This window comes from Pelophylax lessonae (genome assembly GCF_965119305.1).
Source record: "Pelophylax lessonae genome assembly, chromosome: 10".
Classification (NCBI taxonomy): domain Eukaryota; kingdom Metazoa; phylum Chordata; class Amphibia; order Anura; family Ranidae; genus Pelophylax; species Pelophylax lessonae.
Genome location: NC_138777.1, coordinates 206,763,786 through 206,780,505, shown reverse-complemented (window position 1 = coordinate 206,780,505; position 16,720 = coordinate 206,763,786). Strand labels below are relative to the sequence as shown.

Below are 16,720 nucleotides of genomic sequence, written 5' to 3'. Positions count from 1 at the left end.
CCCTTCCCCCACTGATCAGACTGTACATTGTAACAAGGTGAGAGGCTGCAGCAGAGGTTGATCTGTCTCAGACGTTTGTGAACACAGCCAAGAAATGCAAAGGCACCATTTACATCATTGTGTCATCTCTAAGCTGGCATGTCAGTCCATAAAATAGATGGTGACCCGGCCTAGATGATGCCTGAATAAAGATGGCACAGTCCTAGGCAGAGAATATGAAGGCCGAATACTGTGAGAGGAAATACCTGGAGTGTGCCATTGTTACATTACTCCGCATGCATGGGTGTACCCGCGACCTACACTCACCGGACACTATTAGGTACATCTGTTCAATTGCTTGGAAATACAAATTGCTAATCAGCCAATCACACATGCAATGCATTGAGGCATCTAGACGTGGTGAAGACGACTTGCTGAAGTTCAAATGGAGCATCAGAATAGGGAAGAAAGGAGATTTAAGTGACTTTGAATGTGGCATTGTAGTTGGTGGCAGACGGGCTGGTCTGAGGATTTCTGGGATTTTCACACACCACCATCTCTCGGGTTTACAGAGAATGGTCCAAAAATAGAGAAAATATCCAGTGAGGGGCAGTTGTGTGGAGGAAAATGCCTTGTTGATGTCAGGAGAATGGGTAGACTGGTTCCAGATGATAGAAAGACAACAGTAACTTAAATATCCACTCGTTACAACCAAGGTATGCAGAATACCATCTCTGAATGCACAACGCATTGAAACTTGAAGCAGATGGGCTACAGCAGCAGAAGACAACACCAGGTGCCACTCATGTCAGCTAAGAACAGGAAACTGAGGCTGCGATTGGCACAGGATCACCAAAACTGGACAATAGAAGATTGGAAAAATGTTGCCTGGTCTGATGAGCCTCGATTTCAGCTGTGACATTCAGATGATGGAGTCAGAATTTGGCACATGGATCCATCCTGCCTTGTATAACGGTTCAGGCTGGTGGTGGTGTAATTATGTGGGGGGTATTTTCTTGGCACACTTTGAGCCCCTTAGTACCAATTAAGCATCGTTTATACACCACGGCCTCCCTGAGTATTGTTGCTGACCATGTCCATCCCTTTATGACTACAGTGTCCCCATCTTCTGATGGCTCCTTCCAGCAGGATAATGCACCATGTCACAAAGCTCCAATCATCTCACCACTGCTTTCTTCACCATGACAATGAGGTCACTGTACTCCAATGGCCTCCACACTCACCACATCTCATCCAATAGAGGACCTTTGGGATGTGGTGGAACGGGAGATTCCCATCATGGATGTGCAGCCGACAAATCTGCAGCAACTGTGTGATGTTATCATGTCACTATGGAGCAAAATCTCTGAGGAGTGTTTCCAACACCTTGTAGAATCTATGTCATAAAGAATGAAGGCAGAAGGGGGTCCAACGTGGTACCAGCAAGGTGCCTAATAAAGTGCCCAGTGAGGGATTATTAAATGAAGGTACACTTTATACCAGTGATGGCGGACTTTGGCACCCCAGATGTGTTGGAACTACATTTCCTACAATGCTCATGCACTCTGCAGTGTAGCTGAGCATCATGGGAAATGTATTTCCAAAACATCTGGGGTGCCAAGGTTCTCCATCACTGCTTTATACCCTCCTGCACAGTGAACTCGCTGGGGGAAAATCCAGTGCCACGTATCTGAGTTGGCCTTTTTTTTTTTTGCTGCCCTTGACTCCTCTTACTAAAGCCTCAAACCTCAGCCGACCCCCCCCCCTCCCCTCCCCCCACCCCGGTTGGAGCAATAAGAGGACAGGATACAGATTTATGAAAGAGGAGATGCAGCAACGCTCCCCACTTCCCTCCGCAAAGGCCAAGTAGCTCCTCGCCTGCAAATGTGCAATTACCCAATCAGCTGCCACCACACTGACCAGGGAGACTTCCTTCATAAGATAGAACTAATCCAGAGACAGAGAACATAGATGGTGGAAGGTCTGAGGAGTGAAACATGTCAGGAACATCCGATGTCCAGGCTGGAGGAAAGATGACTAGAACCTCTAAATCTATGAAGGGTGTGGAGGAGGCTCACCGGATAATCAATGTAATATAGGATCAGAAGACGGGGAAACAACCTCAGGCTAGATGGAGGAAAGTGCAAAACCAACCTTAAGGGGTGGATTAAAAAAAAAAAAAAAAAAAATTATATATATATATATATATATATATATATATATATATATATATATATATATATATACACATACACACAATATCTCTCTTTATTCTATCTTATCATGTGACAACACTGAAGAAATGAGACTTTGCTATGATGTAAAGTAGTGAGTGTACAGCTTGTATAACAGTGTAAATTTGCTGTCTCCTCAAAATAACTCAACACACAGCCATTAATGTCTAAACCGCTGGCAACAAAAGTGAGTACACCCCTAAGTGAAAATGTCCAAATTGGGCCCAAAGTGTCAATATTTTGTGTGGCCACCATTATTTTCCAGCACTGCCTTAACCCTCTTGGGCATGGAGTTCACCAGAGCATCACAGGTTGCCACTGGAGTCCTCTTCCACTCCTCCATGATGACATCACGGAGCTGGTGGATGTTAGAGACCTTGTGCTCCTCCACCTTCTGTTTGAGGATACCCCACAGATGCTCAATAGGGTTTAGGTCTGGAGACATGCTTGGCCAGTCCATCAGCTGTATCCTCAGCTTCTTTACCAAGGCAGTGGTCATCTTGGAGGTGTGTTTGGGGTGGTTATCATGTTGGAATACTGCCCTGAGGCCCAGACTCTGAAGGGAGGGGATCATTCTCTGCTTCAGTATGTCACAGTACATTTTCGCATTCATGGTTCCCTCAATGAACTGTAGCTCCCCAGTGCCGGCAGCACTCATGCAGCCCCAGACCATGACACTCCCACCACCATGCTTGACTGTAGGCAAGACACACTTGTCTTTGTACTCCTCACCTGGTTGCCACCACCACACGCTTGACACCATCTGAACCAAATAAGTTTATCTTGGTCTCATCAGACCACAGGAGATGGTTCCAGTAATCCATGTCCTTAGTCTGATTGTCTTCAGCAAACTGTTTGCAGGCTTTCTTGTGCATCATCTTTAGAAGAGGCTTCCTTCTGATACGACAGCTACGCAGACCAATTTGATGCAGTGTGCGGCGTATGGTCTGAGCACTGACAGACTGACCCCCCACCCCTTCAACCTCTGCAGCACGTGCACTCAACTTCTTTGGTCAACCATGGTGAGGCCTGTTCTGAGTGGAATCTGTCCTGGTAAACCACTGTATGGTCTTGGCCACCATCCTGCAGCTCAGTTTCAGGGTCTTGGCATTCTTACAGCCTAGGCCATCTTTATGTTGAGCAACAATTGTTTTCTTCAGGTCCTCAGAGAGTTCTTTGCCATGAGGTGCCATGTTGAACTTCCAGTGACCAATATTAGAGAGTGAGAGTGATAACACCAAACATTCACACCTGAGACCTTGTAACACTAACGAGTCACATGACACCAGGGAGGGAAAATGGCTAATTGGGCCCAATTTGGACTTAGGGCTGTACTCACTTTTGTTGCCAGCGGTTTAGAGATTAAAAGCTGTGTGTTGAGTTATTTTGAGTGGACAGCAAATTTACACTGTTAAACAAGCTGTAAACTCACTACTTTACATTGTAGCAAAGTGTCATTTCTTCAGTGTTGTCACATGAAAAGATAGAATAAAATATTTAAAAAATTGTGAGGGGTGTACTCACTTTTGTGAGATACTGTATATTCCCATGGAGCTCTTTGTCCTGCATGTTCTGTGCGATTGGGGCACGATCAACTGTTTGTAGGCCATTTTCCCTCCATGTCGAATATTATTAAGTTATAAACAATAGAGTGATTTAGGAAAATACCACATTATAGTCACTAGATGGAGCTGACCATCATACTAGATAAGTATTTATTTGCAGTGCCCATCAGCTCTATCTAGTGGTCATAATGGGGTACTTTCCTGATTCACTCTAGTCTGTATGAATGAAGAAATCCGACCTGAACAGAAAATAGCCTAATACCCATTGATTTTGCCCCCAATCGCACAGAACAAATGTACATGCAGGCTCACAGGATGAATAGCTCTGGATTTATTATACATAGATCTCTAAGTGAATTTACAATGCGGGAAAAAAAATGATTTGATCCCGTACAGATTTTGTAAGTTTGCCCACTTACAAAGAAATGAAGGGTCTAGATTTGGTATTATAGGTGCATTTTAAAAGATAGAGACAGAATATCAACCAAAAATCCAGAAAAAAAAAACACTCCATGATACAAATGTTATAAATTATGTTGAAGCTCAGGAGTAAAATAAATATTTGATCGCCTACCAACCAACAATAATTCTGGCTCCCACAGTCTGGCTACAGTATGTGCTCATGTGGTAAACAGATTAGTCCTGTCCGTTAGTCCTGTCCTGTCCGTTAGGGGTATAAGAGACACCTGTCCACAGAATCTCTTTCTTCCATTCAAACCTCACCATCATGGGCAAGACCAAAGAGATGTCAAAAGGACATCAGGGAGAAGATTGTAGACCTTCACAAGCAGGGCTGCTGTTAGAAATCGCGGGGCCCCGTACAGACTACCTGGCAGGGCCCCCCAAGAAAATATTAAAGATATATTTAGCTAAAATTACAACAAAAATCACTATTATCAGCCACAAATATAACATAACTCGCATAATTCCTGCTAAATCTAAAAAAAAAAAAAAAAAAACGATGTTAAATAAAAAAGAAGATGAGATGAGAAAAATATACAGGCTGGGCAGTTGGAGCTCAGTGATCAGAGAGACAGAGAAACAAAGTTACAAATAAACTCCTGAGCAGAGATAACATTAGAGCCAGTGCTGGGAGGGGGGCCCACACAAGGGAGGGGGATTAGTTAGGGACAACTGTCTCTTTCTCAGCAGATAAAAGCTGATAGCAGGGAGAGGGACAGATCAGATTCAGGTGCTGGAGGAAGATTTCTGTATTTGTTGTCCATCACTAATCCCCCACTCTGTGTGGGCCCCCCTGTGTGCTCGGGCCCCCTACAAGAGGGCTGGTGGTCCCCCCCTATCAGCGGCCCTGTTCACAAGGCTGAAATGGGCTACAAAACCATCAGAAAGAAGCTTGGTGAGAAGGAGAAAACTGTTGGAGCGATATTCGCAAATAGAAGAAATACAAAATTGACCATCAATCTCCCTCGGTTTGGAGCTCCATGCAAGATTTCACTTCATGGGGTAAGGATGAAAAAGTGAGGGATCAGCCCAGAACTACACTGGAGGAGCTTCTGGATGATCTCAAGGCAGTTGGAACCACAGTCACCAAACAGACCATTGGTAACACAATACGTCACCATGGATTTTCAATCCTGCAGCGCCTGCAAGGTCCCCCCCCCCCCCTAAGAAGGCACATGTACAGGCCTGTCTGAAGTTTGCCAAAGAACATCTAAATGATCCAGAGAAGGATTGGGAGAGAGTGCTGCGGTCAGAGGAGGCCAAAATTTAGCTTTTTGGCATTAACTGGACTCGCCATGTTTAGAGGAAGAAAAATACTGACAATGACCCTAAGAACATCATCCCTACAGTAAAGCATGGAGGTGGAAACATTGGGCTTTGGGGCTGTTTCTCTGCTAAAAGGTACAGGCCGGCTTTGCTGCATTGTGGAACCAATAGACGGGGCCATATAATGTAAAATCTTGGATGAGAACCTTCTTCCCTCAGCCAGAACACTGAAGATGGGTCATAGATGGGTCTTCCAGCGTTATAATGACCTAAAACATACTGCCAATGCAACAAAGGAGTGGCTCAAGAAGAAGCACATTGAGGTCCTGGAGTGGTCTAGCCAGTCTCCAGGCCCTAGGCCTCTTTCACGCGTAGCCGACCGTATTGCGATCCGCTCCGGCACTTTTTTTTTTTTTTCACGGACACAGATCCAGTCCGTATGTCCGCATATCATCCCATCCGTTTGCGGATGATATACGGACATAATGTATGTCTATGGGATTGCGGATGTCAGCGGATGACACCGCTGACATCCGATTTTGCGTCCTTTCCGCTTTTTAAAGAAAAATAGGGTTCTGTTCCGTTCCAAAAAACGGAACAGAACTGAAAGGACGCAAATCGGATGTCAGCGGATGGTCATCCGCTGACATCCGCAATCCCATTGACATGCATTATGTCCGTATGTCACCCGCAAACTTATGGGGTGATATACGGACATACGGAACGCCCGTGTGAAAGAGGTCTTAAAGGGATTGTAAAGTCTTGGTTTTTTTTTTTCTATTAAAATAACAAACATGTCATACTTACCTCCTCTGTGCAGTTGGTTTTGCACACAGTGGCCTGGATCTCCTCTTCTCAGGTCCCTCTTCGGCTCTCCTGGCCCCTCCCTGCTGTTAAGTTCCCCCAGAGCAAGCAGCTTGCTATGGGGGTACCCGAGCCGAGCTGCAGCTCCCTGTGTTCATTCAGACGCGGAGCTGCTGTTCGGCCCCACCCCCCTCTCCTGATTGGCCGAGTTTGACAACAGCAGGTGCCAATGCTTTGTCTCTGCCAATCAGGAGAGAGCGTCTTGGACATCGCTGGATAGAGATGGGGCTCAGGTAAGTATTGGGGAGGCTGCTACACACAGGAGGCATTTTCTACCTTAATGCATTAAGATAAAAAAAACCTGACTTTACAACCCCTTTATTCCTATAGAAAATAGGTGGAGGGAGCTGAAAAGTTGAGTTGCTAAGCGACAGCCAAGAAACCTTAAGGATTTAGAGAAGATCTGTAAAGAAGAGTGGACCAAAATCCCTCCTGAGATGCGTGCAAACCTGGTCACCAACTAGAAGAAATGTCTTACAGATATACATCACACAACTCTCCTGCACTTGAAAGTAGGCCCCGGAATGGTTTTACTAGTTCTTCATCCAGACCGATTCTGATAAATGCCACCTTGCTGCCCTCTCTAGACTGGAGATGTCTGGATACACTGGAAGAAATAGAGGGCGCACCGGCCTATTGCATTATCCTTAGTGTAAAAAAAGGCTTTATTGTATTAAAAAAAATAATGTGTGTGTATATATGTGTGTGTGTATATATATATATATATATATATATATATATATATATATATATATATATATATATATATATATATACATATACATATACACACACACACATGCTTCACAAAGGCATATCACATCAATAATGGCTGCAATGTCCAAAGTATCACATCATAGATGTAACGTCCACGATAATTGGCTAACGCATTTCGAGGTCCCGCCTCTTCAGAGCTCAGGTGCCCCCACAGGAAGAGGCAGGACCTTGAAACGCATTAGCCAAATTAACGTGGACGTTAAATCTATGATGTGATACTTTGGACATTGCAGCCATTATTGATGTGATATGCCTTTGTCAAGCCTTTGTTTGTGTGTATTATGTTTTATACAATAAATCCTTTTTTACATTGAGGATAAAGCACGAGGCCGGTGCGCCCGCCGTCTATTTCTTAAGAATCGCCTTACCTCTGTGCTTGCCAACAACGGTTGCTCCATCAAGTACTAGGTCATGTTTTGCTTGGAGATCAAATACTTATTTTACTCACTGAACTGCAACTCAATTTATAAGATTTGTATGGTGTTTTTTGGTTGGAATTCTGTCTCTATCATTTATAATACACCTATGGGAACAATTATAGACTCTTCATTTCTTTGTAAGTGGGCAAACTTTCCAAATCTGCAGGGGATCAAATAATTATTTTCTCCACTGTATAAATGCGTCGGACAAACCTAGATCTGTACTCAGACAAGGGAAAGATATTCCAAAAAACTGACAGCCATATATATATATACACACACACACATATACATACATACATACATACAGTATATATATATATATATATATATATATATATATATATATAAATAAATAAATAAATAAAGTGAGAGAGAAGAGGGGCAGATCAGACGGAGAGTTCGGTCTTTGTCTGCCGCCACTCTTAGGTTTTCCATTAAAGCTCCACAGCTTGAGGCCCCAACCCAACCATGAAATGCCAGGCAAATACCAACACCAGCGTATCCCCCACCAGAACCCAACTCCCAGACCGAGTGGAGAAGAGTTTTTACTGAGGACTGATGTAAGGCAATGAGGTATTGGGGGGGGGGGGCTACGGATTCTGATGTAAAGGGAAGGGGAAAAAGAACTGAGGACTCCAATTTGGTGAAGGACTCTGATTTGAAAGGGATGGTGGGGGAACGTGGACTTAGGACTCTATGATTTGAAAGAGGATGGGATTGGGGGGGGGGGGGATTTGAGAACTCTGATGTGAAGGGAAAAAGGAGGACTGAGGACTCTGATATAAAAGGGGGAGTTAGGGGCTGAGGACTGATGTGTGAAGGGGGTGTAATGGGGGTTCCCTGAGGACTCTGATATGAAGGGGGAGGGAGGTCTGAGGACAATGAAGTGAAGTGGTGGGGGCTGAGCACTCAGATGGGAAGGGGATGGATTGGTGAGGGGGGGGGGGGCGGTTTCCTGAGAACTCTTGATGTGAAAGGTGGGTGGAAGACGACTGAGGGCTCTGATGTGGAGTGGGAGGTCTGAGGGCTCTGATCAGAAACTGGGGGGGGGGGGGTGAGAACTCTGATGTGAAAGGTGGGTGGAAGACGACTGAGGGCTCTGATGTGGAGTGGGAGGTCTGAGGACTCTGATCAGAAACTGGGGGGGGGGGTGAGAACTCTGATGTGAAGGGGTTGGTGGTAAATGGGGTTCCAGGAGCATGGATTTCAGGGGGGGGGGGGGGGGTATGGACAAATGTGAAGGTGTAAAGGGGAGGTTCTGATGTGATAGGGGGGGGGGGGGACTCAGATGTCCAGGAGGGACCTAATTTTAGATTTAATATACATTCAGAGGGTAGGAAAGGGATTGAGAAGTGCCGGATTTCCCTCCTGTCGGTGTCTTTTGGGAAGATTTCCCTTCACTTCCTGTCCCAGACACACAACAGGAAGTGAGAGCAAAGCTCTGCAAAGTGAGGGGGAATCCCCTCTTTAGACTGGTGTCCCCATTGGAGGATTTCCTCACTTCCTGCTCTTGTGACAACTGTAACAGTTTGGAATTCCTCTCAGTGACACCAGAACATATGGAGAGGGGGGTGACTCTCCCCAGTGGGGACACCATCATGATTTCCCAGGGGCTGGAGCAGGCTTCATGGTTACGCGGGTTTCTCAAGACTAGAGACCCATCTCAGATGTGCGAGCCCTGATGAAGCCCTGATGAAGGGGCCTATAGGTCCCCGAAACAAGTTGGATACTTTATAGTCAATAAACTATATTTTTCTGCAAATGTCAGTAAAAAAAAAAAAAAAAAACAGACAGACTGTGGAAATCCTTCACTTTGGGGCGGAGTGACCCTTTAACAAGGGGTTCTAGAAAAGGATGAGGTGAGGATTCTGCAATCTGCACACACCTGAAGCAGAGAAATCAGCGGCATTACACAACTTGTGTTGACCCAAGAGCTTGCAATCCGTTGAGCCATGGTGCAATCTGGAGGTTTCAGGTTGGGTGGAGGAGGGGAATTCCGGAACGCCGACTTCCTCATTTCACTTCCTCATTTATTACTTTTCTATTAACCCCTAATCTCCCCCGCCTGGGTGACTACTGAGCTCTGCTATGTGCTCGAGTGCTGCGCCACTGAACAGGTCGCTGACATGGTTAAAAGCTTAAATCGCAACTCCAGCCCAACTTACTTCTGGTTAGTGTGGAGGATGGGTTCTAACCATTGTCAGACCTTTATTCCGGCCGGAGTTGCCCTTTAACCTGCGTTCACATCTGTGGAGGTCGGGGGTGCGCACATAAAAATCGCACAAACGCTAACCTGACATGCACAGGAAGGTGCTGAGCGATGCCAAGAATTCTAAATGGCCTCCCCATGCGTCTGCTAACATGCGTGTTTAGGGGTGCCCCAAAATGCACGCTGCGGCTTGATTTAGAAAAAAGGACCAGGGACTTCTTTTCCGCATTTCTTGCGCACGGGGCACCCCACTGAAATCAATTGCGACTCAAGGGAATGGGCACCCCCCTCCGGCATCTGGATGGTGTGAATAGAACCTCAGGCCAGGCTCCTACCTTTGCACGTTGGAAACGCATTCAAAATTGCGCACGCTCCCGACACGCACAGAAACGCGCTGCCCTCATGCAGACGCCCGGTGGTGTCAAACTGCATGGTGGCGCATTCTGAGAAAAGAGTAAGGGACTTATTTTCCACATTTCTTGTATGGCAGTCCATTGACATTAGAATCAGCGCACGCTCGGTTGCAGCTGTAGGTATGAACCGAGTGTCGCAGCAACGCGTGTTGCAGTTCTGTTCATTCTGAATGGCGCCCCCTATGCACTGAGGCTCTATTCACGACTCCAAACACTTGTAGGAACTTTGATGAAACTTTGGATGGGTGCGACTTGGATGGGATTTTGTGTACTCTGCAAAGTGTGACCCACTGTCGCATGTAAAACATCCAGGTACAGCTTTTATGCGACTTTTGAGGGTTAACGTGGCCTTCAAGTTGCATTAAAGTTGGACAAAAGTAGCGCACTTTAAAGTTTCTAGTATAAGTCGTACAAATATGACTGGTTATCATTGGAAAAAACATGGAGGTACAACTTGAAAAGCAGCTTTGATGTCCAAAGTCGCATGACAAGTTGCACACGTGTGAATGGGGTGTTATCACAGCAGCTTCAAAGTATTTCATGCGCTACTTGGTCCGACTTTCATGCAACTTGAGGGCCATAGAGTTCAATGTTAACCCTCAGAAGTTGCATGAACGTTGTACCTGAAAGTTTTTCATGCGACTTTACAGAGGGACAACAAGTCGCACCCATCCAAAGTTGTGTCAAAGTTGCACTTCAAAGTCCTACAAGTGTTTGAAGTCGTACGTGTGTGAATAAGTCGCACATATATGAATGGCTGTCATTGGAAAACATAGAGTACAACTTGTAATGCGACTTTGATATCCAAAGTCGCATGACAGGTCGCACAAGTGTGAATGAGGCGTTAGGCAATGCAGTGCACATACATTGCAGCACACCACAACGCACTGCATCCATTCTTTAGGGCCCATTCATGCTATTGCAGCGGGGCAAAAAGGGTTACATGCGTTGGTGCGATGCGACTTTCCCACCTAAAATAGAAAAAAAAACTACAATCTTACTCCACTGTCTGATATTTTCATTGGCCGCTTAAGACGCAGTAATCAATGCGGCGCTGTCGCTGACCGGTATGAAGGGAGCCCGACGGCGATCGCCATCCACCCAAAACTGAAATATCACTTTTTTGTAGTCACAGTGAATGTTTCTGATTGGTGATCAGAGAGGAAAAACGCAGAACTAAGAAAAAAAAAAAAAAACATTTGCCGCACCTTCACAATCCTATCCTTGTTATTACAAAGCAAATACCATTCATAAGCCCTAAAAACGCAGAGGGCGGAGCCTGCGGGGGGGGGGGGGTGGACCTGACAGAACATAGACAACTAGCTAAGGCAGGAATGAGTTAATAGACACTTAAAGGGCCAGGCCACCCAAAACGTTTAACCCATTCTTGTCTCAGCCGAGAGAAATTTAAAGGGCCAGTCCACCCAAAACTGTCAGCCGAGACATGAAAGGGTTAATAGTTTTGGGTGGACTAGCCCTTTAAAATTTAACTGAACCATGAAAGGGTTAAAAGTTTTGGGTGGACTAGCCCTTTAAATTTAACTGAGCCATGAAAGGGTTAATAGAAACTTAAAGTGATAGTCCACCCAAAACGGCCAAGGAATGGCTATCTAAAGGCAGGAAAGGATGAAATTTAAAGGTCCAGTCCACCCACAACTGACAGCTAGCTGAGGCAGGGAAGGGTTAATAAATGCTTAAAGGGCCAGTTCACCCAAATCTGCTTTCTGGGACATGTAAGAAAGGGATCCTTCATATATGGGGGGTACAGAGGAGGCGAATCACCCGCTGACTCCTTAGGACTCCAGACCCCTCATAGCGCCTACAAAGCCACACATCGGCTTTTCTGCAGCCGGTTACTCGGCACACAGACCTATAGACCAATAGTCTGATCTCCTTGGGAGGGGGTAGGTCGCAATCTGGGATCTATATCACAGACGCCCACCAGCCAATCACTGCCAGGGGGAGTTTTAATCAGATTGGACTAAATCTGACCATACACCTTACAATCTCCCCAAGGCAATGCGATTGCCTGTCTGAAAAATTCATCCTGGCGGTTCTACTACATACATACTGCTATAGAAGATTGTACAATCAGATTAAAGAGTGTAGGTCAGCGTCTTCTCCTGAGGTTGGCAGAAGTGGAGATTGCTGGACGGAGGCATTTATTTGTATATCTGCCAGACATTTACCGACACCAAATCTGCCAAAGACATGCATAACCTCACATTACAATCTGATTGTACAATCTCCTTTAGATCGAACAACAAGTATCTATAGAGTGCAAGGGGTCTCTCTGGTTGGATACGATTTTCATGGATCGTTTAAGGCGTGTCCTCAGATTACATTTTGGTAGATCTGAAGGAGATTTTACAACCATATTGTACAGCCTTAGATCTACCAACAAGAAAGTAGTATAAGGGACATCGGATTGGTCACAGATTGGATGGATGTGGATTGCAATGTGTATGGTAAACTTTAGAAAGGTTACAAAAAGAATTCCATAACTTTCTGCTGTATAAAAAAGTGAATATAATTTTTTTATTATTAATAATAAAAAATCTATATCTATATCTATCTATCTATATATATATATATATATATATATATATATATACACACACACATTTATTTTAATAAATAATAATTATGTATATTTACTCTGCTGTATAAAAAAGTGAATATAATTTTTTATTAATTATTATTAATAATAAATATATATATATATATATATATATATATATATATATATATATATATATATATATATATATATATATATATATATATATATATATATATATATATACACACACACACACACACACTTTTTTTAATAAATAATAATAATTTTATATATATATTTTTTTATTAATAATAATCTCATTTGTCTCGCATTATTATTTTCCTTCCTGGTTTTCCATTTCAAAATTCAGAAAACGAAAAGCGATTTTACATTTTTTCCTTAATAAACCCAACAACGCAAGTCGTCCGTGTCCGGATATGGGGATCGAAGACGATGGGTCAGATTGGTCGCCAAATATTGCGGTCTGCTTTCATCATCAGCAAATATTAAGAAATAACGTCCCTCGATCTGTCATATATTTTATGGACCAATCAGACATCGTCCCCACACACCGGCCAAGCGTCCAGAATCGTTCTCTGAGCTCATGAATATGTATGAAAATCTTTGCTGACATTGGGACAATTGCAGTCTTTACCTGTTGAGGAACTACAAGCCCCAGCATCTCCCATCTGCCCAATGCTGAGCCTTGTACTTCCTCTACAGGTGAAGATCTGATAGAATAAATAATAAAATGAGGATAAGGGGGGGGGGGGGTACTCACTGAGTCCAGACGCCAGCGCCTGCTCGTTGGCCCACATCGCCCATTCGATCTGCCCCATGGTGGAGGAGACGATCGCTCTGCACAGACTGGAGACAACTTCTTACAAAGTATCACTTCCTGCTCTATATACAAAGAATTCCTCCCCTGGACCGCCCCCTCCACACTGACACTCCCACTGCACACTTCCATCCACACCCCCTTTCTAATCCTCGCACTGTGTGATGTCACATGGGAGACTCATCGTCTTTTCAACGTATTTGAAGGTTTAGTTTGTTTTTAATATTCGATTTTGGAGTGAAAACAAAATCACACAACCCATTCCAGAAAAATAATCCATCCTCTTTCCAAAATTCTCATCACAGCGATCAAAAGTGAATGTCAATTTATCCCGATGAAAAATGTCAAATGAAATTCTACTACTGTATACCCGGCTACAGAAGAGGACAGGACTAGACTGAATATGATTGGACAGTTTGCCCGATTCACAACCAATCAATACGCTGAGTGATCAGCCTTCATCGACCACACAGACCAACATATACAGAGAGCAAAAGTTCTGACTGATATATAAATAGTATCAATAAGTATATACTGCACCCCAATCCTCCCACCCACAGACTTCCATCTACTGCACCCCAACCCTCCCATCCCCTTCCCCCCACAGACTTCCATCTACTGCACCCCAACCCTCCCGTCCCCTGCCCTCTACAGACTTCCATCTACTGCACCCCAAACTTCCCATCCCCTGCCCTCTACAGACTTCCATCTACTGCACCCCAACCCTCCCGTCCCCTGCCCTCTACAGACTTCCATCTACTGCACCCCAAACTTCCCATCCCCTGCCCTCTACAGACTTCCATCTACTGCACCCCAACCCTCCCATCCCCTTCCCCCCACAGACTTCCATCTACTGCACCCCAACCCTCCCACCCCCTTCCAACCACTGCACCCCAACCCTCCCGTCCCCTGCCCTCTACAGACTTCCATCTACTGCACCCCAAACTTCCCATCCCCTGCCCTCTACAGACTTCCATCTACTGCACCCCAACCCTCCCGTCCCCTTTCCTCCACAGACTTCCATCTACTGCACCCCAACCTTCCCATCCCCTGCCCTCCACAGACTTCCATCTACTGCACCCCAACCCTTTCTTCCCCTTCCCTCCAACGACTTCCATCTACTGCACCCCAACCCTTTCTTCCCCTTCCCTCCAACGACTTCAATCTACTGCACCCCAACCCTCCCATCCACTTCCCTCCACAGACTTCCATCTACTGCACCCCAACCCTCCCGTCCCCTTCCCTCCACAGACTTCCATCTACTGCACCCCAACCCTCCCGTCCCCTTCCCTCCACAGACTTCCATATACTGCACCCCAACCCTCCCATCCCCTTCCCTCCACAGACTTCCATCTACTGCACTCCAACCCTCCCGTCCCCTTCCCCCCACAGACTTCCATCTACTGCACCCCAATCCTCCCGTCCCCTTCCCTCCACAGACTGCACCCCAATCCTCCCGTCTCCTTCCCTCCACAGACTTCCATATACTGCACCCCAACCCTCCCGTCCCCTTACTTCCACAGACTTCCCATCTACTGCACCCCAACCCTCCCGTCCCCTTCCCTCCACAGACTTCCATCTACTGCACCCCAACCCTTTCTTCCCCTTCCCTCCAACGACTTCAATCTACTGCACCCCAACCCTCCCATCCACTTCCCTCCACAGACTTCCATATACTGCACCCCAACCCTCCACAGACTTCCATATACTGCACCCCAACCCACCCGTCCCCTTCCCTCCACAGACTTCCATCTACTGCACCCCAACCCTCCCATCCCCTTCCTTCCACAGACTTCCATCTACTGCACCCCAACCCTCCCGTCCCCTTCCCTCCACAGACTTCCATCTACTGCACCCCAACCCTCCCGTCCCCTTCCCTCCACAGACTTCCATCTACTGCACCCCACCCCTCCCGTCCCCTTCCCTCCACAGACTTCCATCTACTGCACCCCAACCCTCCCGTCCCCTTCCCTCCACAGACTTCCATATACTGCACCCCAACCCTCCCATCCCCTTCCCTCCACAGACTTCCATCTACTGCACTCCAACCCTCCCGTCCCCTTCCCTCCACAGACTTCCATCTACTGCACCCCAACCCTCCCGTCCCCTTCCCTCCACAGACTTCCATATACTGCACCCCAACCCTCCCATCCCCTTCCCTCCACAGACTTCCATCTACTGCACTCCAACCCTCCCGTCCCCTTCCCCCCACAGACTTCCATCTACTGCACCCCAATCCTCCCGTCCCCTTCCCTCCACAGACTGCACCCCAATCCTCCCGTCTCCTTCCCTCCACAGACTTCCATATACTGCACCCCAACCCTCCCGTCCCCTTACCTCCACAGACTTCCCATCTACTGCACCCCAACCCTCCCGTCCCCTTCCCTCCACAGACTTCCATCTACTGCACCCCATCCTCCACAGCCATCTACTGCACCCCAACCCTCCCATCCCTTCCCTCCACAGACTTCCATCTACTGCACCTCAACCCTCCCGTCCCCTTCCCTCCACAGACATCCATCTACTGCATCCAATCCCCTACAGCCATTTATCTTCTGCACCCCAACCCTCCTGTCCCCTTCCTTCCACAGACTTCCTTATATTGCACCCCAACCCTCCTGTCCCATTCCCCCCAAAAACTTCCAACTACTGCACCCCACCCTCCACAGCCATTTATCTACTGCACCCCAAACCTTCCGTCCCCTTCCCTCCACAAACTTCTATCTATTGCACCCCAACCCTCCTGTCCCCTTCCCTCCACAAACTTCCATTTACTGTACCCCAACTCTCCCATGCCTATCATCTACTGTACCCCAACCCTCCTGTCCCCTTCTCTCCACAGACTTCCATCTACTGTACCCAAACCCTCCACAGCCATTTATCTACTGCACCCCAACTCTCCTGTCCCCTTCCCTCCACAGACTTCCAATTACTGTACTCCGACCCCTCCACAGACTTCCAATTACTGTACTCCGACCCCTCCACAGACTTCCATTTACTGTACCCCAATCCTCCACTGCACCCTAACCACCCCCCTTCCTTCCCTCTACTGTTGACTACTGCACCCCAACCCTCCTGTCCCCTTCCCTCCACAGACTTCCATCTACTGTACCCCAACCCCCCCATTC

General features: G+C 46.4%; 1 protein-coding gene across 1 annotated transcript in view; it reads right to left on the bottom strand.

Moving 5' to 3' along the window:
• CYBA (cytochrome b-245 alpha chain) overlaps positions 1–13,657 on the bottom strand; it is a 32,243-nt gene extending 18,586 nt beyond the window's left edge. Inside the window, exon 1 of the mRNA XM_082270613.1 lies at positions 13,536–13,657. Coding sequence (XP_082126739.1) covers positions 13,536–13,593 — 58 coding nt within the window. The 5' untranslated portion in view covers positions 13,594–13,657. The remainder of the gene's footprint in view (positions 1–13,535) is intronic.
• Positions 13,658–16,720: the final 3,063 nt, after the last annotated feature.